The sequence below is a fragment of the Manacus candei genome, unplaced genomic scaffold (assembly GCF_025592945.1).
Source record: "Manacus candei isolate 608988 ecotype Guabito, Panama unplaced genomic scaffold, ASM2559294v1 h1tg000073l, whole genome shotgun sequence".
Taxonomy (NCBI): Eukaryota; Metazoa; Chordata; class Aves; order Passeriformes; family Pipridae; genus Manacus; species Manacus candei.
The window spans coordinates 4331933-4356239 of NW_026138121.1; the positions used below are offsets into that span (position 1 = coordinate 4331933).

The 24307-nt window shown below is 42.5% G+C and overlaps 1 protein-coding gene across 1 annotated transcript in view; it reads right to left on the reverse strand.

The window, feature by feature from the left end:
• Positions 1 to 24307, reverse strand: part of TRIM33 (tripartite motif containing 33) — a 36631-nt gene that overhangs the window by 11762 nt on the left and 562 nt on the right. The window contains exons 2-13 of the mRNA XM_051808539.1: positions 13328 to 13446; positions 12265 to 12412; positions 9996 to 10128; positions 8493 to 8609; positions 7505 to 7619; positions 6269 to 6415; positions 5246 to 5363; positions 3772 to 4019; positions 3383 to 3547; positions 2386 to 2586; positions 1240 to 1372; positions 102 to 165 (exon numbers count right to left, since the gene is read on the reverse strand). Of these exons, the coding sequence (XP_051664499.1) occupies positions 102 to 165; positions 1240 to 1372; positions 2386 to 2586; positions 3383 to 3547; positions 3772 to 4019; positions 5246 to 5363; positions 6269 to 6415; positions 7505 to 7619; positions 8493 to 8609; positions 9996 to 10128; positions 12265 to 12412; positions 13328 to 13446 (1708 nt within the window). The remainder of the gene's footprint in view (positions 1 to 101; positions 166 to 1239; positions 1373 to 2385; positions 2587 to 3382; positions 3548 to 3771; positions 4020 to 5245; positions 5364 to 6268; positions 6416 to 7504; positions 7620 to 8492; positions 8610 to 9995; positions 10129 to 12264; positions 12413 to 13327; positions 13447 to 24307) is intronic.

Consider the following 24307-nt stretch of genomic DNA (forward strand, 5'->3'; position numbering starts at 1 on the left):
TATATTGAAGCCCTATTAATCCACTGCTAATTCTTTTTTTTTTTTTAATTCTTCATGTCTGAATTTTCAGCCTGGCAGTGTTAATGTGACACATCACTCACCTTCCTCTGCTCCCTGTGCTGGAGGTACTGGGTGGCCTCACTGGAGTGTGGGAGTTGGATAAACCTGCAAAGAAGCAGCACAGAAGTTGACTTGGTACAAGTTTACATTCTGAAGTATAATGACTAGTGTTGAGTAACACCAGAAATGCTGCTAAAATATCCTAATCTAATAAGTCACCTAAGTCAGCTGTTCTTTGTCATTTGATCAGATCAAATTAAATAAAAAAAAGACAACACGGTTGGTAAGAGACCCAGTAATTATTTCAGCTAATCCAAGCAGTGCTAAAGCCTTCAGCCCACCATGCCCTCAAATTTTATGCTCTGATAAAGTCAAAAAAGCAAACTCTGAATGGTTTGCATGCAAGTTTTGAGAAACACTGTAAGTCCCACTGCTGCACCCCTTCATCCACAGCATCTTGGAGAGAAGACCAAGAGAAACACCTATGAAATCCCAGAGTGGTTTGGGAACTTAAAGCTCATCCAGTCCCACCCCTGCCATGGGCAGGGACACCTTCCACTAGCCCAGGTTGCTCCAAGTCCTGTCCAACCTGGCCTTGGACACTTCCAGGGATGGGGCAGCCACAGCTTCTCTGGGCAACCTGTGCCAGGGCCTCCCCACCCTCCCAGGGAAAAACTTCTTCCTAGTGACTGAAATCATCTTCTTTCTAATAGGAATGGACATTTCCAATATTTAAATAACTCAACCTTAGGTACTGGTGACTTAATTTGTTCACATCCATAATGAAATGTCTACCACTAACTGGTTATACTCAGAATGACCCTGCTCAAATGATTGTTGGGTGTATTTCTGTGACTAAGCTATTCTATAAACTTACTTCCCAAACCTCAGAATGGTCCAGCCAGTCCTCATTTGGGGACAATAACTGAACTATGTCCTCTGATGCACAAAAAAACCCAATTGTGGTAACACAGGACAAAAATATTATCTCTACATGTATCTGGAATACTTCACTCATGGGCTGGCAGTTTGTTACTATAAAAACTTTTCTGAAGGAGGGTAAAATTTAAATTTCCAAAAGAATCTATTTCTGAGCAAAATAAATTTTAAATAAATTTGGTAAAAAAACGGTAAGCAATTGTTTTCAACTTAAATACCACAAATACCCATCACATTTACCTGATGACCCTGGAGACAGAGCTGAAGGTCCTGGGGAGGGATTCATGGTACTTGTGGGCTGTGGGGGGAGGTGGCTGCCTGTAATGTATCTGCTTAGCAGGTTATCTAAACTATTTGAACCAGCATCTTCAAGCTAAGAAGAGAAAAACAGAAATCTGAATCAGAGAGGTCTAATTCAAGTTGAACATCTTTAAACAGTGATCAGCATCTTTATGGGAATTGTTCCCTCTCCCTTCAAGGATTTGGGACACCAGCAAACATTTTCATCAGTTTTATACAGAGATGAGGCTTTCAAATAAGAAATTTAAAGTCAGATTTTTCAAAGGCTCCTAAATCAGAGTTCTTCCAGTATGGTCCCAGGCTGCACTTACTCCAGGTCACTCCAAACTTTCTAGTTCCCAGATGCTCAGTGTCACTCACACACATGGTGTTAGTCATGAACTACCAGATCACTGATGTTGCAAGAGTTATTCCACAATTAAGGGAAACCATGAACTTGTTTGTCCTTAATGTGATGGGAAATCTCCCTCCCATTCACTTTTCACACAGATTTCAGTATCTGTTAAACCTTCCCTCTGTGCTTCCTGCCTCTGCTACCTTTAGGAATATCACAGAGAAACTCCAGGCAATTTTAACCCTGAATAAATCACCATTCAAGACACTCAAAATATGTAACTATTCAACTATTCTAGTGATATCTTCCATAACCATTCAACTATTCTAGTGATATCTTCCATAACCATTCAACTATTCTAGTGATATCTTAACTATTCAACTGTTCTACTGATATCTTCCACAACTATTTAACTATTGTAGTGGTATTTTCCACAACTATTCAACTATTCTACTGATATCCTTCCCACAGGATGGCCTTGTGGAAGAAAGGAAATTAACACTTGGGATTATTTAAAGTCTCAATTTTACTATCTGACACACATTAAATACTGATTAATCTACAGGTTAACAGGTGGAGCAGCTCAACCCTACATGGAGAAAACAGCCCAAGTGAAGGGCTGAAGATTTTAATTTAAATTTTAAATGACAATCGTATCATTCCGCAGACGCACACTGGCATCCAAATGAAAAAAATACATGGAAAGGGAAGCAGATCATTCCAGTGCTAAGTGCCTGATGAGCACCACTGACCTGGATGGGTGGGATATCTGGCAGGGAAGGCAGGTTCTCTGGGTTTGTCACGGAGGGGATGAGCTCGATGGCCGAGACGGACGGACTCGTGGGCCCCCTGTTTGCACTGGCCATGGTTGCTGTGGTGGGGCTGGTGGGGTTTATTGTGGTGTTGTGCACAGAAACCACTGGAAAAGGCCCAGCATGCCCAGGGTTCGAGTGCTGCAGGGAGAGAGCAGAGAGCAGGGCTGTGTTACAGACAGGGCAGGCACTGCAGGGACACTGCAACACATGCACTGTGTGACAGACCTCGACCAAAACCACACCAGCTCCCATCTATCACCGTCACCTGACAGCACTGAATGCAAAGCAACTGCTGTTTCTCTTCACTTGGAAAGAAAAATACACCTTATGTGCCTAGACATTTAAATATACAGCACATCTTCCACCAAAACATTTTTTCTTTTTTTTTAAGGCAATTACTTCCTCCAAAGACAACTTTAGAGTTCATACATCTCTCTATAAATTTTAAGAAAAAAGCGACTGTTTCAAGTAATATAAACTCACTTTTGATTTCTTAGTCACATTAACATTCATTATCAATAATTTTTATTCTTAATGGCATACAGAGCTCTGCATCATGCTTCAGGTTTGAATTTAAAACCACTTTAGAATTTAGTTCAATAAAAACCCCTCAGCTACACCACTTTGAACTTTGCTATTCCTCAGCATTCTCTACGGAAACCCAAAAGCTGAATGCCACTGAAAAGTGCCAAAGGAAACGTTCTGCTTCCCAGAACTAAAAAAGCAATACAAATATTACATTTCATTTTTAAGGTTTCAGCACCAAATGTCACCTGACAGTACAGAAATGTCACCGTGCAATGGCAGAGCATATCAACGTGTGTGGCTGGGAGTTACAGGGGTGACAGAGAGACACATTTACAGCTGGAGGTACCATCTACTGGAATGAAAGTCTGGCACAATGGCACAAATGAAGCGTGTACACAGGATATACTTGTCTTTGAAGGTGAGGTTGCATCATGGAGTATTGAGGTCCATTGTGGCGTGGGATTCCTGGAATACGAGCAGCATTCTGAGCCATTCTCATCTGATGTGCTTGGAAAGCCCCACAGTTCATGTTACCCCTCTGCATGGTCTGCATGCTGATCAACCTGGGAGGCTGCAAGGGTTTGGGTTTTTTAAAATTTTTGCTTTCAACAGGGAGAAAAGAAGCCAATCTCTTCCCACAGTAGTAGGATTACGAGTAACATAACATCAAGCAAAGCCAAGAGCCATCACATTAAAGGATGTCAAATTTCAAAAGATTTTAGTTTATAAACTGCTTTCTAAGTTTATATTTGACAGGGCAATTTTGAGTGAAATAACAACACAAAAGACACTTACCTGCTGCTGGAGGACTTGTTGGCTGCTCTGCCTGGGCACGGATGCAGATGATGGTTGTGCCATCCTCATCTGCTGCAGCTGCTGGTGTTTTTGGGCATAAACTTGCTGCTGCATGTGCTGGAGTCGAAGCTGTGCAAGATTGATCTGTCCTGGAGCTTTGTTGATGTGGTTTGTTGCTGGAGGGGTTTGCCCAACCACTACATTAGGAGTGTAACTAGGGGCTGGTTTATTTTCAATGACAAGGTTACCTAAACAAAACCAACCAAAAAAAAAAAAAAAAGGAAACACTTAAAACTCCATCATCATCCAATAAATGCAGAACATTCAGATGTTTCTACTGCAGTTTCCTCAGTGGCAGTAAAAAAGCAATTCAAGCTTGAAATTTCCTTTTTAAGTCTCTATAACCATATGTGACAGAAACAAAACGAGAACTCAGACTACAAGAAGAAATTGCAAAATTAAAAACGTGATTTGTGAGGAAAGAGTGAAAGAACTGGAACTGCATAGTCTTAAAAGCCAAGACAGGTAGAGATGACTGCTCTGTGTTCACCACAAAAAAGATGAGAAAAAAATTTTTTGAGCATAAAGTTTCTATATCTAAGGAAGCAAAGCCTAGGAAGAGATATTTGGGAGACAGTGAAGAGTGTCCCACAACTGAGTGACTAAGAACAGGTTACATAAAACTGCTACAAGCAAGCCCTGCCTTCCTAAAATGTGGTGGGACCATGTTACCTCTCTAAAGGGAAAAGGCAAAAATGTTATTTTTGACTGTTAACATGTACTCCTTGGGATCTGCATGCCCCATTTTATAGAGAGTTTCCTGTTTCCTTCTCTGCCTGCCCTGGGGAATGAACCTCCTTGACTGAAGACAGGAACACCACAACCTGGATAGTGGACTCAGAGCAAGCAGCAAGTACACACAAAAGCTGGTATTTTTATCTGGTTTTCTACTGCAGTTTTACCCAACAGAGAAGTTCACAGGTAGGTGCTAACAGGTCTCATCTCCCTCTTCTCTCACTCAAAACCTGTGCTTTACAAAGTCTAAGTGATTATATTTCAATATACTGGAACTGGCACAGGGTGCCCAGAGAAGCTGTGGCTGCCCCATCCCTGGAAGTGTCCAAGGCCAGGTTGGACAGGGCTTGGAGCAACCTGGGCTAGTGGAAGGTGTCCCTGCCCATGGCAGGGGGTGGGATGAGATGAGCTTTAAGGTCCCTCCCAACCCAAACTATTCCAGGATTAGGGCCATTCCTAGAACCATTCCCACTGGTTCCCAAAACCCTTTGAGAAAGCTTTGCTACTAGAAAGAACAGAGCAGATAAAGAGGATCATCAGGACTGGATGGGTTATGTCAAGAGTTTTGGTCTCCTGCATTAACAGATGTACTGTACTCCAACTACCCATGGTGGATGAACATCCCCAACTCAACTGAGTTTTTCAAGTAACACAGAACAAACACAGACAGTTTTCTCACCTAAATTGACAACATTCTTGGCCCAGAAGGTGGGGTCACAATGGAAACGTATTGCTCCGTTGGCAGCTGGGACGGGATCACAGCGGGCCTTCAGAATGTGCCGTAACTGGAATGTTATCTGATGGAAAGCAAAAACACACTGTTGGTGACAAAGAAATAAAGACAGAGAAGTAAGAAGTGTGCTTTTGCCTAGAGAGTTTAGGCTGTGAAACACCAGCAAGGACTGGCAACAGCAAGTTTGGTTCACAGCCTGGAAAGTTCTCAATTCACCAGGAAAATCATCCGCTGTACAACTCACTTTTTACTCCAAGGATTAAAGAGTAGCACTCTTACATCATAATAGTAATGCAATGACTCAAGTGAAACACTGAGGTGTCTTTACAGAGCTTGACCCCATTCCTTCTACAGTAATACCCCTAAATCTTTAATTCACAAATGAAAAGTAGTGTTCAAGTTGGGAAATCTATCCCATTGTTACAGAAGGGGGGTTTTAGTTTATTAAATGACACACGAACAACTCATTGCCTCTTCCTTGGATATGATCTAGTGAAGCTGCAACAATACTTCGAAATTCTTTTGACTAATCATTCTCTGAACTGTACAGTCCAGTCTGCACAGCCACACAAGGAGTGGCTGAGGTCACTTGGTCTGTTCATCTGGAGAAGAGGAGCCCGAGGTCAGAGCTCATCAGGGTCTAGAGCTTCCTCGTGAGGGACAGTTCCAATTTCTGCTCTCTGTGACTATTGACAGGTCTCAAGGGAATGGCTGGAGCTGTGTCAGGAGAGGTTTAGGTTGGATATTAGGAAAGGTCCTTCCCCCAGAGGGTGGTGGGGCACTGAACAGACTCCCCAGGGCAGTGGGCACAGCCCCAAGGCTGCCAGAGCTCCAGGAGCATTTGGACAACGCTCTCAGGAACAGGGTGAGATTTTGGGGTGTCCTGTGCGGGGCCAGGGGTGGACTGGATGATCCTGTGATCCCTTCCAGCTCAGGAGATCCCAGAGGACAGCCAGAGGGTGCCCTCACCAGCCGTTTGCTGTAGAGCAGAGCGGTGCTGCTGCCGCTCGCGATCGCCCAGTTCGTGAAGTTCATCACGTGCTTCACTTGTCTGGACAGACCAGTGATGTCATTCTGCTGCTGGATTAACTTCATCTGTCTCTCCTTTGTCACATTCTACAAAGAAACAAAAACTTTATTACAACGGGGGGGTTTCGGGTTCAGGAGGAAAATGCAAACGGCTATTCCAGTTCTTGGAGCAAAAGGAAAATGTCCCAAGCAACGCAGCTTTTACTGATGCTCACTCTCAGAGTGCTGGAACCATCAATAATTCTCTAATATTCCCTTCCACCATTCTTCCCAGAGGTATCAAATTGCAGGGATGACTGTGGGCTCAGAGAAGAGCCTCTGCTTTATCCCAGAAAATTATCAACAAATAAAACAAGACCAGTTTCTCCCTCTATTTCTTCCAAGGCACAGCAACACAGTAAAGAACTGAGGGAGCAATTTTATAGCTTGTAACAAACATTAAGTAATCAAGAAAAGCCAAAATTCATGTAATTTTAAATTATTTCTTTTACTCATGATCAAATTATTTTTTTTCTTCCAGGAATATTCCATTTCCTTGCCACATAATTGTTCTTTAACCAGAAAAAAATCTATTGTAATTCACTTGATCTTAAATTTTTCATCATGGCAGACTGGCCATATGCAATTAACTATCTTCTTATGATGGATTTCCTCTCAGACAAAGGAAGTAATAATAAGTTTTATTAAAATCCATGAAAATGTAAGTCAGAATATAAATATTATTCAGGATGTGCTATCTGGAAAGGATGCCTGAAGTCTTTGTCTCCTTTATTCCAATCTCTGTAACTTTAAATACCAGCTTTACACCTTCATGTAAAAATACATAAGACTGCTGTGTCTATTCTTACATGAACCTTAAAAAACCTATTTGAGGAAAAGGTTACATTACACACACCTTAGAGTTACACAATAATATAGAAATATGGCAAAGAGAACATGAAAAGGAGATTTTCACACACTCCTTTACAATGAGCCTGATTTTGAATATGAGGCACAGACACTAAAGGAGCCACAGGCTCTTATGAAAGGATAAACAAGAGATTTAACTCCAATACACTACTCAGAGGCAATATTAGTATTACAACACCTGCAGTCACAACAAACAAACCGTTTTCAAACATGTGGGTTCTTAAGAGGGGACTGGAAACTGAACATTCCTTGTTCTCTTAACTGTACCTCGAGGTGCTGTAAGAGAGATTTTCCCTTTTTATTGATTTCATTGATGAGGGTGAATATTGCCACTTTGATTTCCTGTTCCACTCGTTTGTTCGTTTCATTTACTTCTTTTATCCTAATTAAAAAAAAAAAAAGAGAGAGAGAGAAATATTTGGTCAGACAGTGCAAAGACTTCCATAGAAATCAGCACATAAAAATTTCAACATTTATTGCTTCCATCATCATACATTTGCCTCTGTCATATGTTCTCCTTCCCTTACACTTTTTTTTAATGTACATGGTACCACAAGGAGTTAAAAATTTGCATCACAACTTCTCCTTAAAGCTGTGGTCCTTCTGTACTTTCCACCTCCAGAGGATGTGTCATTTTGCAAATGACCTGAAAGTTGCAGAAGGCTCAGAAAACCACCGAGAATCACAGTGGAATTCCCTGAGCTGCAGCACAACCACGTCACCCAAGTGGGGGAAAAGCCAGCAGAGATCACGTGCTCTGTCTCTATATTCACTATTTAACATGACGTTGAATTTAAGCAAACCCTGGAAATCTTAAGTTAAGCTGCCTAAAAAACCTCAAACAAAACCCCACAAACAACCACAATTTCCTATTCAAAGTCAAACCAAGTTTTGGTACACAGTTATCAGAGGCATTCATCTGAAACATAAAAATATTGCAATATTTCAACCCTTCTGTCACCTAGAGCTGACTGAAGTAGACACCATAAGATGGGTTTCCTTGCCTTTTTTATTCTCCCCCCTCCCCAAAGTGTAATAAATGTGTCACATCTCTGGTTCTACTCAAAGTTGCCACAGAAGACACAACCTTTGATATTTGTTTCTTTTAACAACTTGTAGAGGAAAACAAACATTATGAAAATTAAGTCCAATATAACTAAAGACACAGAATCAACTCAAATGTGTTATTCCAATCCCATCACTCATCTTGCTGTGATTCAGGTAAAGTAATAGTTAATCCTTTTGAGGAACTTACCTATTCTGAACTTGGGCAGCTGCAAAATTTACATAATTCTTCTTCTCAAGAAGTTTGGCCAAAAGATTTTCAATTGCACCCTTCTGGTTCTGAAAAGCTTCTTCCAGAAACTGGTACCTTTTGAACACACAAGAGAAGACACCAATTACCAAGGCTGAAACCAAGGGTTCCCAATTCAGGTGTAAAACTGTAACATTTTCAAAAAATATGACAAAACACACAGAAAAATCAGACCCTGCATATGCTGATCAGTGTGAAAAATGTTTAAGTGCTGATAAAATCCTTTTCTGGTGTCCATAAAACTGAACCTCTGTGGGAAACAACAATTCCAACCACACAGGGATGCACTGCATCATTTCCCAGGATAGCAGGCTATGGAACAGCAGCTCAAGGAGATACCAGGAACCTCAGTTTGATGAGGAAAGTGCACTGATCACTTAATCACACATTAAAGGATCACATAAACAGGTAAGAAGAACAAGATCCATCTGTTAATCCATTAGCAACATGCACAAAACAGATGCAAAGAAACCACCTAGAACAAGTTAGTGAACATATCCCAGAAAATCACACTTTGTGACAAGGGTGTCTTCCAGGATATTTAGGATCAAGCCTGTGAAAGAATAAAGCAGGAACATTTCAGGTTGTTAATATTTTAGTAATATTAATTTCAAAAGTAAAAGTTCTCCACAGGTTGCTGTAGCAGTCTGAGAATAATCAACTACTCTGGGAAAAACAACACTAAATTCAGTGTTGCACCTTTACAGAGAAGAGTCACTTGTAGCCTGACTAGAAAAAGCAGTGGTGCAGTGGCTGATAAATACATATTTATCTCTAGATTCTTTATTATAACACTGACAAATACTTGTTCAGACATTCAAACAACTGTAGGAGAGAGCTCCTAAAGAGCAGGAAGTTTTACTGTATCTTAAGAGGTTCCAACTTTTTTGGGCAGCAAAGAGCCAAGACTCAGCATTTCTTTTCATCTGGAATGAGGCAACAACTTTCAACCAACTGAAAGCAAACCATTTTTCCCTTCTGTAATAAAAGAATATATTCATCTATGAGGGGGAAATTTAGACTTTCCTTTACGAAATTCCCCTGCACTGAAAGACTATTGCACAATAAAATGTGCCCTTTCAGAAAATGACCTCACCCATGACTCACTGTATCACTGCTGCTTCTTTACAGCACCAGGTGCTCAGGGCTGCAGGAATTTCCATTCAAGTCCTGAACAGAGTGACAGCACTGGGAAAGTTCACACCTTAACCACACCACATCTCCTCAGCCCGGGTTGGTTTGAATCTGATCTTAAGAGACTTGACAAAGCTCAACCAGCTGATCACTTCAAGTCACACTCCACACATTTTCCCCTGGAAGTGATCACTTCAGTCCAACAAAGAGGAAATGCAACAGGATTTATGACACAGCTGGTTTCCATCAGTGCCATTCCATCCTCTGGGACAGCACACCACAGGAATTAAGACATGGGAATATCTGTACCTGTGTTCTTTGTGCTCCAGTAACTGACAGTCTCTGCACGTCAGCCTGTCACAGGTTTCACAGAAAAGCTTTAACTGCTCTTGTTTGTGCACAGGACAGAAAACAGGACGTTGACCAGATGCTCCCACGGCCTCTGTTTTTAAAAATAAACCATTTGTGTATTTTAAAATAAAATCTGGACAATCTGAAGGGCAAAACAACTAAATTCCAAGCTAAGTAACAACCACAAACGTACAAAGACAACTCCAGACCTGTTCTCACCCTAAAATTACTGTGAATACATTAGGACTTTTGAGGTCTTTTCCAATCTTAATGATTTCATGATTTACAGTGCCAGTGGTTTATAGTTGCTTCCACTTTATTCAAGGAGAAGAAGGAATTCCTCTCCCAAGCACCCAAAAGACACTGACACCTGTAAGAATGGAAAACTGCACACAAACACCAGGTGTACATGTGGTTAAAGATTTAATTCCATGGGATTTCAGCTCTGGCACACTCAAGGACGGATCAAACTCTCAAATCTTTATGCTGTCAAACACCCATATGTTTTCTAAGTTATCCCTTCAAAACCTTAACACACCCCATTAAGTCAAACACAACCAAGAGGTAACTGCAAAGCAAACACTGTCTGTCAGGAGTTACTTAAACCCCACCTAAATTGCTTAAATTTTCCACTTCAGCAAATAACAATGTCCAAAAATAGTCCTGAGTTTACTAAAAAGGGCTGCACGGTTTTCTAAAGATATTTTGAGCTTAGCAAAGAGGAAAGCAGCCCTGGGAAGATGCAGCAGGTAGGGTTTAAAACATGGATGTCTTCCTCAGTCTCCAATGTTTCTGAAGCTTGTTATATCATGCAAATTATTGTGAAGAAAGAGAGCTGATGAATCTACAGTTGACACTCATTAAGAAAAATTTAAAGTCTCCAGGGCACAATTTTGAGTCTAAGAAGAATAAAAAAATAACAACCAGCCCTTCGACACAACCATGATAAACAGAATTTCTGATGGAAAGTTTATTTTATTGGAAGTCATTTTCAGCACCTTCCCAGTCAGGTTATCAAAGGGAAAGTTGAGCTATAATATCACCTTAACAGTCACAATTTAGCACTCCTTGGAAAAACATCAGTAATTCTTTGCCTGGTCCTGTACTTTGATTTAATTTAAGGGCTTCTCATCTAGAGATTTAATAAATTTAAGCTTAAATGGGTAATATTTCCTTTAAAAAAATATTCATTAAGACATACAGAGAAACCTCTCCAAAAGTGAAGTTTATTTGCTAGAGCAAGGGAAATAAGTTCCTTGTCTAAAAGAACTAAGCTCAACAGCAAAGTTTTTAACTATTAATAACATTTTGACAAGTGTTGGCAGAAAGAAAAGCAGTGTTTGCTCCTGTGAAAGGATACAAAAAATAATCATGAAGATCTTAATTAATTTTAAATGGAGAGAGAGCAAAGTCAAAAGATCTCTCTTCCTCAATATGATCATTCCTCATATACATCCAGATTAGGGAGAACATACAGGTCTTTGAATCAGAACTTTTAACCCATTTACAAATCAAATTTTCTAAGTTAAAATCCAGATACCCTGGACCTGTTTTGACAACATTTTCTACATTCCCTTAATAGGCTACGAGTTATATATAATCAAACAATAATTTAAGAATTAACCTCTAATAAAGCTGGATGTCTAAACAAATCCTACACACACTTCACATGTTAAATTTTCCTAACTGAGAGATTAAACCTAAAATAAACTCAAATTCCACATTTACTCAGCAATATCAATACAACAGTATCATACTGAATATGACTCTCAGCTTATCTGTATATACTTGTCTACTGGGAGAACTATAATTGCTCCTTAGAACAAAATACAGCAAAACATGTAATTTAATTTCCTTGCCAATGGATGGGATTATCAATATGTCAGTGCTCTCCAGATTCCAACCCTTTCATTTAGTTACTTGTTCTACTAAACAGGATTATTAAGAATGGATCTAAATCCTTTCCAAAGGCTGCACACTCTTGGCTTCTACACTTAAAAGCATTTTGTCCACTGGACATGAAACTGTACAAAGTATGAACGAATAACTCAGTTAAAAATTTAGGTTTTAGAGCTACTAATTTTGCACTGGTAAACTTTTCCAAGTCCTTGGGGAAAGCCACACAGAGCTGGCTGTTAGCTAAATCCTCCTCCCTCTCTTTTATCACGTGGGCCAAAGAGAAAACACTGTTAATATGGGCAGGACAAAGTGAAACCCAAACACTCACCTGAAGACACATCCTCTTTTTTCCTGATCATGTGATCTTTAGTGAACTTCACTCGCTGGTGAGCTTCTATGCAGGTCTTGCACAGCCACTCCCCACACTCCACACAGAACCCAACGGCACTGGCGTTGTCCTCACAGCTCGTGCACACCTGTGAAGGGACACAGTCACTGGGCTCTGCAGAGGGACCTGGACAGGTTGGACAGTTGGGCTGATTCCAAAGGGATGAGGTTCAACCAGGCCAAGGGCCGGGTCCTGCACTTTGGCCACAACGGGCCACTTTAGCCCCATGGGCTGGGACAGAGGGGCTGGAGAGCAGCCAGGCAGGAAGGGAGCTGGGAGTTTGGATGGACAGGGAGCTGAACAGGAGCCAGAGTGTGCCCAGGGGGACAAGAAGGCAAATGGATCCTGGCCTGGCTCAGGAACAGGGTGGCCAATAGGTCCAGGGAAGTGATTCTGCCCCTGGACTCAGCACTGGTGAGGCCACCCCTGGAGTGCTGTGTCCAGTTCTGGGCCCTCAGCTCAGGAAGGACACTGAGGTCCTGGAGCAGGTCCAGAGGAGAGCAACGAGGCTGGGGAAGGGACTGGAGCACAAGTGCTGTGAGGAGAGGCTGAGGGAGCTGGGGCTGTTCAGCCTGGAGAAGAGGAGGCTCAGGGGAGACCTCCTCACTCTCTACAACTCCCTGACAGGAGGGGGGAGCCAGGGGAGGTTGGTCTCTTTTCCCAGGCAACCATCAGCAAGACAAGAGGGCTGGGTCTTGAGCTGTGCCAGGGGAGGTTTAGGTTGGATATTAGGAAGAATTTCTTTCCAGAGAGGGTGCTCAGCCATTGGAATGGGCTGCCCAGGGAAGGGGTGGATTCTCCATCCCTGGAGGTTTTCAAGAAGAGACTGGATGTGGCATCAGTGCCATGGGCTGGGAACCACAGCGGGGTCGGATCAAGGGTTGGACTTGATGATCTCGGAGGTCCCTTCCAACCCAGCTGATTCTGTGATTCTATGATTGTCCTGGGAAGCACTAACAGGCACAGAAATAAAATGGGAATCTGGGGCAAGGCCAGTCCTTACCTGCTCTGATTTCTCATCAGAGCTGCTCGGGGTCTCCGAGGTGTCCTTCACAAAGTAGTTGTCCACCAGGTCAATCTGCCGGCACTCCTGGCGGCAGATCGGGCACCGGATCACCCCCACTGCAACACAGGAGCACAGCTCAGGACAGGGACAGCAACAAACACAAAACCCCTCAGACTGATCCCCTCACCTGAGTAAACGAACAGATTTCACCCCCAAAAAACACCCCCCAACAAAACCCACACCCCTCTTCAGGAAAGGATCCCTCACCCAGAATGAAGCTGTGATGATCCTGACATCACACTCAGTTTTTCCTATTTACTTCTTCCCCCCCAAAAGTGCACGTTTTCAGCCATTTGTTCTCCCCAAGGCAAATATTTCATTTAGATTGCAAAACTAACACTTGTTAATTATTTGTTATAACAAATAATTAACATTTTGGTTAATGTGGTCCATCCCTTCTCAAGACAAGCATTAAGAGGGGTGTGCCCAGAGACTGGAGTGACCTAGTGATGTCCCTGAAAATGCCATGGCAGTTGTGTATCTCAGTGTTCTCCCAGATATGACAGAGGAAGATTTCTAATAAAACCTATTTCCATGAGGTCAGGGAGGCAGATGCAGTAATAAAGTTCTACTACTTTGCTTTGTTATCCTCTGTGATCACTAAATTAGTTTTATGTCCTCAGCAGAGCTGCAAAAAAGTTACTACATGAACCAAACTGATATTTAAAGATGTCTATGAACAACCTACATGAAGGTTTGAAAACCTATTTATCACTAAGGTAATGGTTCGTACTTTCTTCACAGAAGTGTCATTTGATCTTAAATCAAATTCCTATACAATTTATTGAGAATATAGCTCTCAAGGAGAAGCTTTTCAAGCCATTGGGTACTTTTATACACTGAAACACCCGAAACAACTTTGAGAAGTGTAATTAAATGACACTCAACTCCTTTGTGGATATTCAATTAGGACAGCAGGACTTATTTCAGAGAGATTAATTACATTAGTAGTGAAGTAGCATTCATTTCTTCAAGTGCTAAAATTAATGATGGCTTCAGAACACAGAAGATTCACTGCAGAGCAACAATAATCCAACTAAAAATTCCCTGTCTCATCAAACCAAACACATCTCAAGAGCAGGGTGTGAAAAATAACCAGTACTGCAGCACCTACATGTACAAAAGCTTTCACATACACAATGAAGAAGAACCTTGAGGTTTTTTTACTACTGAGAGACAAAATCCTTTAGGAAATACTGGATGAAAGCCATCTAGGAGCTGATGTATATATACTCACAGAACAAAAATTTCAGATATTGACCATTAAAACTGCTCCATCTCAACCAGATCACAACTAAACATTATTTTAGTGCTGTCTTGGGTCAAAGACACGAAATATTGTAAGAAAACAACAAAACAGAGCAAGCCCAAGATCTATAATCTTCACACAACAACAAGTCAAATTCCACAGATGCAAAGCTCTTCCTGCAAGGCAAGTTATGGGTTGGTTTTAAAGTAGACAAATTAATGAAAGATGGAATAAAATCAAGCCTTTTGATACAACTGACAGCCCATGGGCTGGATTCTGACCATGGGTAATTCCACCTTGCCCACTGCTTCTGTCAGGGAGGACACAAGGAATGGGAAGTCCCAGACCCTGCTCTCACAGTCAAACACCCAATTTTGGCACCTCCACATTCAAACACAAGTCACATACAAGGTGCCCCCCGTGTTCTGCACATACCTCAGGAGACAACAAGGCCTTGCCATTCTCATTTAGCACATTACACTTCTTTTTCACATCTCAACATCCATTACTTCCAACAGGAGCTTGCCAATAATATATGAGCCACTAAACATCTCATATCCTGGTCTTTTAATCTAATATAAAACAAATTACTGCAGCACCATTTGTACTAGAAACTGAACTGCAGTACTGAAAAGATACAGATGTGGCTGATTTTGTGAGGGGAGAGGGAAAAGTAGACAAAATCATGCTGAAATAATACTGACATAAAAGAATAAAATCCTTAGTTGTCAAAACTTGAGATAATTTACAAGCTAACAAAGTTTATTGTAAAATTTAGTAAGAATGTGTTTTAGGACAAACTAAGGGTCAAATGTTTATATAACCTATGAGAAAAACAAGGTTTCACTACCAGTTTCAATTAAAAAAATTCTTATGTAAGAAAACAAAAGTAAAGGTTAAAGTATCATCCTTTTATATCATCCTTTTTATACCCCAGCAGAACTTACTACATTGTTTTTCTGCATCAAACAAATCAAACACATTAGTCCTGGTACACACATTTCCACTGTAACTCTGCTTCCCAAAAAGTCATGTAACCCCTTCCAAGGAACACATCAGCACACAGCAAAACTACTGGTAAAAGATCAATTTTTTTTCCCTAAATTACAGTTGAATTAGAATTAGACACATTCATATAAATTATGAAGGTCAGACTAATTTATGATCTCCTCCCAATCCTACTTATTACCACCAAGATTTCCAGTGTCCTCCCAGATGTTTCATATTCCTTTGAAGCCACAAATCGATGCTCCAGAGGTCAAGAGCAGCACTGGAGTGAAGAGCTGAGAAAAGGGAAGTTTCTTTCAGGAAGTCCTGACCACACCACGTGAAACTCTGCACTGGGGGTCTAAAACAACTCTGTACAGCAGTTCCTCTCTCACTTACACTGTCACCAACATACTGCCCTCAGCATTAACTGCAGGAACACAGTTATACATCAGGTGCTGAAAAAAGAACAATAAAGCACCCCCTGAACTTCACCAGGTGCTCCTGGGAATATCAACACTTCCATGAAGAGATGCAAGAACAATCATCCTTTGGATCTAAGAGGGAACAGGAAATGATGAACTACTTTACAGGAGCTGCAGGTAACAGGAGTGGGTTTCCAAGCTCCTTACACTGTATTTAACAGGACTGACACTGCTGGGTTTTCCACTTGTTTCTATCACACACCTCACAATGGTGTGTCAGACCTGTAACAACCATGAGCACAAATATTTATCACCTCTCTTCCACAGCACTCCACATACACAGCTCTGTGTACCAAATTTTGCCCTCCTTGCCATTCCCTGTGGGAAATAAATTACATCATGTACCCAGTTCATGATGAGGTTCAGAACGAGCTCTGCTTCTTCTCAATTTGCTCCAGAACAGCAAAAATATTTGCAAACATACATGTTTCCTATCCCCCGTCTGCTGCTACAAACACAACACACAGCCTAAATGGAGTTTCCTAAAGCTGATTTAAGTGAGAAGCAGGAAGAGCTTCTTACCTGGAACTTTGGATTGAGAGTCCAGCAGGCAGGAAAACCCTGCCTTGCATTGCCAACCCCACTCAGAGGGAGATGGGTTTCACCTTCTCACATCATGAGCCATTCCCTCCCTAGCAGAGCTCCCACAGCCTGGAATAAGGGAGAAAAGACTCCCAGATTCCTTGGAAGACTCATATGGAGTCTCCTGACAGGGTCAGACAGAGCCATTCACCTGGGACGCTCTTTTGAGCTGAAAACCAACACAAAGGAGAAGGGTTTTGTCAGAGCAAAGAGATGCAAGGACCCAAATTTTCCTACACATGTTGCACTGTTAGTTATACAACTGCTACACTCACATCTCCTTACATTGCACATCAGATCCTCTTATTTGTCAAAGCCTTTAAGAACACTAATGAGAGCAGCATCTCTGTAATCCTTTTAACTGCTTATGATTTAGATAAAGCACGCTAAACTAGACCACAGACATCAAAGCATGGCAGAGAGCACGAAACTGAAGTAATTTGAGGATAAAAGGTAGTTTTGTTTCCATGAAAACAGAAAGGCTGCTAAAAAACCCTGCATCATAATCCAGCAGCAAATCACAATGGAACACTGCAAAGAACTTCAGATTTCAAATGGAGGATGCTTTTGATCTACTGCTCCCGACTCAAGCTGCAACACAAACACTCTTATTAACTGCAACTCATAACTCTGAGAATATCTTGTACATATTTATGTTTAAAATTCCTCAAGGCTAACTATGCTCCTCTGGGGGCTATTTGCATGCAGCTCAGAACAGGTAGTTTTTTCAACAGGTTTCATCTTGAACTAGTTTCAGCAGGAAAATTATTCAGAACCTGCTCAGAATTCATTTCTACAGGCTGACATATTAGTCCCAACTACACTAAAATACTCACAAATTTTAAGGATGCTTGAGAGCTACAGAGATGGAAGGGGAAAGATTGATTCTCTGCACTTCCAGCCTTGTAGGATCAAACCAGAGGCACTCTGCAGAGAAAGCTCATGCCCAGTCTTTGGCTGCTGTACCCACTTCCAGCTCCATATTCAGGAATTCAGGCCCTGGCACTTTTAACCTCAGTTGAAATGTGCCCCCCAGTCCATCTTTGTTGGGCAAAACACATTCTGCCCAGTCAGAAACTGTGTGTTCAACTCATACCCACTACTACTGCTCAAGAAAAAAAGTGGAACTTTCTGACTCTTCCTTGCTCCCCACTCGCCCTTCTAGAATTTCCTCAGATGTTCCAGGAACCAGCTCTAGAACAGCAAGGCTTCCTGAGCCACTAAAAATTAATGTTTCCCCACCAAACACAGGTACTACCATGCTCTGAATCAGGTTTTCTAGTTTTTATTTACAGACACTAAAGAAGCTGCCTGGGAACTTCCAGCCCTGGGATGGAAAGGGAACACACAAGGAGCCCTGGAAACTTATCTACTGGCTACAAACACTCCAGGAGCTACAGCAAAATCAGAAGTTCCACACTGAGGGATCCACATTCACTTGTTGACTTCAAGCTGACTTCAGTCAACTTAAAATACATCACAGCCCAACCAAACACCACTTAAACCTAAGAGAGAACAAAAAGCAATAATGGAAAGTAAAGGCACTGAAGTTTTAGCTCCAAGAGAGTTATTGATCTGAATGAGGATCATATGGATGTGATGAGATTATGGATCTGAATGTGGGAGGGCACGGAATGCACACAGTGTAGGTGATCCAGGGATAAGACACTGCAAAAATCACTTTGCACCTCAGTAGCACCCACTGCTCACCACTGGATCCCCTCCATCACTGAGATATCACAGAGAGACTTTCCAGCAGTTCACACTTATACATTAAAAATTTATTCAAATGTTGAACCCAAACACTTGCATTCCTAAATATCTCCACTTACATACTAAAATTCCTATTTTCACAAGATCCAACTCCTTCAACATCAGCTCTGGACAGTAACACAAAAACCTTTATCAATTCTTTAGCTGCTTCATAACATCCAAGAGCATAAAAAAGTAACTTTGACCTCATTTAATACCCTAAAATCCAATGTTTAAAGTATGTTCTGGACAACAAGTTGAACAGGAGCCAACAGCACATCCTTCAGCACAACAGCCCCACGTGTCCCAGGCTGCAGGGGCAGGGCATCCATCCTTCCCCTTGCTCAGCACCCTGGATGCAACCCCGGGATACTGGGCCAGTACAGGACTCCCCAGTACAGGACAGACTGACAAACTGGGGCAGGGCCAGCACTGGTGACCACAATGATCAGGGCTGGAGCACAACACCCACGAGGAGAGCCCTCAGCACTGAGCACCTGAGGCCAGGGAGGCAGAGCAGGCTCTTCACAGGGGTGCTCCACAAAAGCACTGCCAGTACAAGCAGGAACAAGGCAAACCTTGCTCTAAGGTAATAAATCCTTCCCATGTCACAAGGAGGATGGTCAAACACTGCAGTAGAGGCTCCTTGTGCCACTGCCACCCCAGCACAGTCCCCACACCCCCGGCCAAGGCTCCCTGAGGATCCTCCTCTCACCAGACCGGCTCTGAGCAGGAGGTGGAGCTGGACACACCTGGCTCTGCCACCTCACCTGTCTCAAAGAAATGGCTTAACAATACTCTAGAAACACATGAGACATCAATTAGCACAAGCCTAAAACTCTGCCACATCACCCACTGACAACTAAGTCCCCAATCTTCCACAACCCCAATTCTGTTGACAGAAGCTATTTTAGACATCTGGTCTCACACACAGGTTTGTTTTGGGTTCCAATGTGTCAGGCTGATTCCACACACACAAAGTGTCCATGTGAATATGAGATAATTACAGTCCTGTCAGATGTTTACATTGTTACAACGATGATAAAACTTCCCAGTTCAGGAAATATTTGCAAACACTCTTGCAATTTAATAACTCCAGTTTCCGTCTGAAGTTCAAACTTGGCACATTATCAGCCCTCTCAGGAATGATTCTCTGCCAGGTCTCATTTATTGGGTGAGAACACCAATAATAGTTACTCCATGTGCATAATATTTACTTCTCTCAGCACTGCAAGGGTCCAGCAGTTTCTGCACAGCCATACATCAAACCCCTGCTCTAATTCAGTGATTAGACCTTGAAATAACCCCTCACAGGTCAAGGCAGTGACACAATCAGATTGAAACCCGTCAGAACAAAAATACATTAAAAAAAAATTAACTGCTTTCAAGGTCCACTTCTAACTCAGCACTTTTTTTTGAACAATCCTTGCTTAAATCACAACTGTACAACACATTACATTTAATAAGAAAACACGATTTATAACAATCACAGATATTAATTCTTACAAAAATAAAACATGCTTAAATGTTCTCAGACAGAAATATCTCAAAATACACTATTAATTTAGACTGAAATTTAAGTTTCACAATAAGATTTTTAGGAAGCCCAGAATCTTATTTTCACAATAAGATTTTTAGGAAGCCCAGAATACGAACTGACCATTTTTCAGGACTTGTGGTGGGCTCCAGCATATCTTCACGACCCTCACTTATTAACAGAGGAGAAAACTAAAGATTCAAGACAGTTCAGGTGATTGTTCCAACCCACTTGGTGCAGAGAGGCGAAGTTTGCCTCGGTCCAAAAAACGCAGAGAGGAGTTAAGTTTGAAAATTCCTGGCACAAACGAAGCCAGATGTTGGATTCCAAAACAATAATTCAACTTTATTTTCTAAAACAAAAAGAGAGGAGGGAAAGAAGAGAAACAGAAAAGTAGGAAAAGCCAAGAGAAATTGCTAGAAGCACAGAAAAGGGGTTCCCACCACCATGGCTTGTAGGGTCTGTCCTTGGTGGTGGGCTCCAGCCCTGGAGACAGATCCTTCTGTCTTCCCTGGTATCCTCTCAGGCTCCTGGATCTCTCATCCCCATCCATCTTCTTCTCTGCTCTGCCCTCGTGATCTCTCATGCTCTGATCTCCCACTGCACCTTACTGGGTACTTGAACAGTGGTTTAATTACATCCACAGTGGGCTCAGGGCTGCTCTCTTTGCGTCCAACAAAATTCACCTGCTAGACCTGACTTGGGAGGGCGAGGTGAGCTGAAGCCCTTACCACGTAACAGTTTTTAAATTAAACCCACTCTTTTTAATTAAAGAACTTGTCTTTTTGCAACTTGTCTTTAGCAGTTTTCAATTAAAGCAACTTGCCTTTTGCAACTTTTCAATTAAAGGTTTTTGCTTCACGTCCGAGGCAACGGCGAAGCCCAGATTGCTTTCCACCAGTTCTTTTAAGTGATAAGTACTCACATCCACTGGAATTAAGATACTGCATTTACCCAGCTTAAAAAGTCTGCTTGATGCAGGAATTTTCATTATTCTTCTAGACTGAAAATACAGTAACTACCACCAAACTGAATGGCACATGCTCATACACATCAGACCATTTATGTCCCCCTTTCACAGTAAATTAAAAACAGTTACTGCATAACTTAAGATGTGATTAATACACATTTCTAAATACACAAACACTGAATTTTAGAGTTGAATTCAGCATATCCAACTAATTTATGGTACTACACATCACAGCACTCAGCAGTAAACACGTTGTTCCTCAGTTTCCACACACAACCAGCTGTGGATGTTTCCCCTTGGCTCTCTGAAAGCATCTTGCAACTCCTGTTTAGCTTTTCAGCCCAATGAAAACTGTGACATTCCCAAGGAGCTGGGAGAGCCACACATTCTCTGTACTGAGATAATCTTCTTAAGAGAGATTGTAAATATCTCAGCCAGGCAGTGAAACCACAAAACAACGTATCTTCCAGGAGCAGGAGCAGCAGTGGGTGCAGGAAAAGTTGTTTTACAGTATCTGTAACTCTTAACTTAGAAATAAGCATTTTTCAGAATACTGGGATACAAATACAAGAAGGCATTTTTCCTCATAACCTATTCAGTCTGAAAGTAAGAGTCCAGTTGGACAGGTGAAACACCAGGCATTAAGAAATCATCTATCCACCAAATAAAATTCACATTCCAATGACCAATTAAGACATTAAACTGAATATGAGATGCTACTTTTTATGCTGAACAAACAGCATAAAAGAATATATATGTCGAAAATACATAAACCAGGAAACTTCTATTTTTTTCCCCAACAAATATGCAAACAAGAGCAAAACCAATTCTTTCACCAGTGCAACAGATATGAACCAACTTGCAGCAGTTAAGTGTAACTTGCTTCAGGTATAGCTACAGGTACCACTTCTCATTAACTCTTCCTCCAAGAAAAGCACCTGCTCGTGGTGAGGGAGACCAGGGAAGCAGCAGAAGTCGAAGTAACACTTGGTGACCACCAGAACAGGGAAGGAACCTGCATGACTAAGCACTGTGGTACTTCTCTGTAGGCTGAGAATGTCCATTCTCTATCTGATTTACTGGTAACTGCCCCATGTGCCACACTGACTCCACTCACAAGGTGTAGAGAGAACTGTCCACAAAACTGTGTTTGCTGGTCCATGGCTGGTTCTTTCCTGCCCTGCTGGCCAATTCCTGTGTTCAGGCAGGCTCAGGTACCACTGCAGAAGGATCACACACGTCCTTACCACAACCCTCTCCCAGACCCTACACAGAATCCCAGAACAGCTGGGGTTGGAAAGGACCTCTGGAGAACACCCAGCCCATCCCCTGCCAAGGCCAGGTCACCTGGAGCAGGTGACACAGGAACTTGTCCGGGTTGGTTTGGAATGTCTCCAGAGAGGGAGAGTCCACACCTCCCTGGGCAGCTGCTCCAGTGCTCTGCCACCTCCATGGAAAGAAGTTCTTCCTCATTTTGAGGTGGAACTTGTGTTTTAGTTTATGGCCATTGCTCCTCGTCCTGTCACTGAAAAGAGTCTGGCACCATCCTCTGACACCCTTGGAGATAATTCTGTGCATTAATGAGATCCCCTCTCAGTCTCCTCCAGACTAACCAGGCCCAGCTCCTGCAGTCTCTCCTCACAACAGAGATGCTCCAGAGCCCACATCTTAATCACATGATCTAAAACTTTTTGCTGCAGCAACCCAAACATGAACTCTTCCTACACCAAAGCACACCAACAAGCACTCCTAAAAATGTACTACAAGAAGTGATATTCCAGTCTATACACAGTGCAGGAGCTGTGCCTCGTGTTGTTCCCACACCTGTGTCCTACAGTGGGACCTGGATAATCCTGTAACTGCTAATAAAACAGACCCAGCTTCCCAAGTTCTGTGTCTTCCACTGGCATATCACTTCCCTGTGAGGATGGTGATGCCCTGGCACAGGTTGCCCAGAGAAGCTGTGGCTGCCCCATCCCTGGAAGTGTCCAAGGCCAGGTTGGACGAGGCTTGGAACCACCTGGGCTAGTGGAAGGTGTCCCTGCCCATGGCAGGGGGTGGGACAAAATGATCTTTAAGGTCCTTTCCAACCCAAACCACTCTGTGATTCTATGATATAATGCAAAATTTGGAACTTAAAAAGATGGATCACAAGACCATCTCAGTACTCTAGAGAGTGTATTTACAAACTACATTTAATACAGCATCTTTTTAAAACTAATGAATTTTCTAAGAGCACTTCCTAGATGAACTTCTGAACAGTCTGGATGAACAAATCACTACCAAGCCAGGTTTTAATTCCTTCACTGTGCAACACAGGATACACCTGAGTCCAAAGATGTCACCAAACAAGGTCTCTCTGACCACAGGGTCCAATTAAGACCTGTAAAACCACTTACCAAGGCCCTAAATTGGTCTGTACACCACAGCACGTGAGTCACCCCATCTACAGCTCCAGAAGCTTTTCAATTCCATCCCTGAATGTATAACATATTAAAAAAAAATAAAACTCAAGCCGTGGTTTTGATAGGAACACCTGGAAGGAGCAGGGTACTCTTCTTTCCTGGCACAAGTTGGGCACATGCAGAGCATGCAAGGTTTTATCTCAGTCACAGCAAAGCAGGTGCAGTGGACACACAATTCCCACCTAGGCAGGTAGTTTGCACTTAATTAGATATGCTTTACCCCAGTGCTGTAGAACTGAGGCTGCCCAGTCCCTCCCTGAGAGCCAAAACAGAACAGTTTGGGTTGCAAGGAGCCTTTAAAGCTCATCCAGTCCGATCCCCCTGGAACGAGCAGGGATCTTCAACAGGTTGCTCAGAGCCTGGTCCAGCCTGACCCTGAATGATTCCAGGATAGAGGCATCCACCACCCCTCTGGGCAACCTGTACCAGTGCTTTAACACCCTCGTTGTAAAAAACTTCTTCCTTAAATCTAATCTAAACCGATCCTCCTTCAGTTTAAAACCACTACCCCCTGTCCTGTCACAACAGTCCCTGATAAGAAGTCTGTCCCCATCTTTCCTATAGTACTCGTTACAGCAGTCTTACACAGCACCCCTTTAGGTACTACAGGGCTGCAATAACGTGTCCCCGGAGCCTCCTCTCCTCCAGGCTGAACAACCCCAATCCTCCAGCCTTTCCTCACAGCAGAGCTGCTCCATCCCTCTGATCATCCTGGTTCCTCCTCTGGGCCCTGTCCAACAGCTCCATTCCTTCCACGTGTGTTGAAAACCCGCGGAACGCGATTCACACTCTGGATCCCAACAACCTCCCAACTTCCAGCGGCCGCTCGCAAACACGGAACACCCCCCGAGCAGCACCGGGGCACCGGCAGCTCCTGCGGCCGCGGCCGG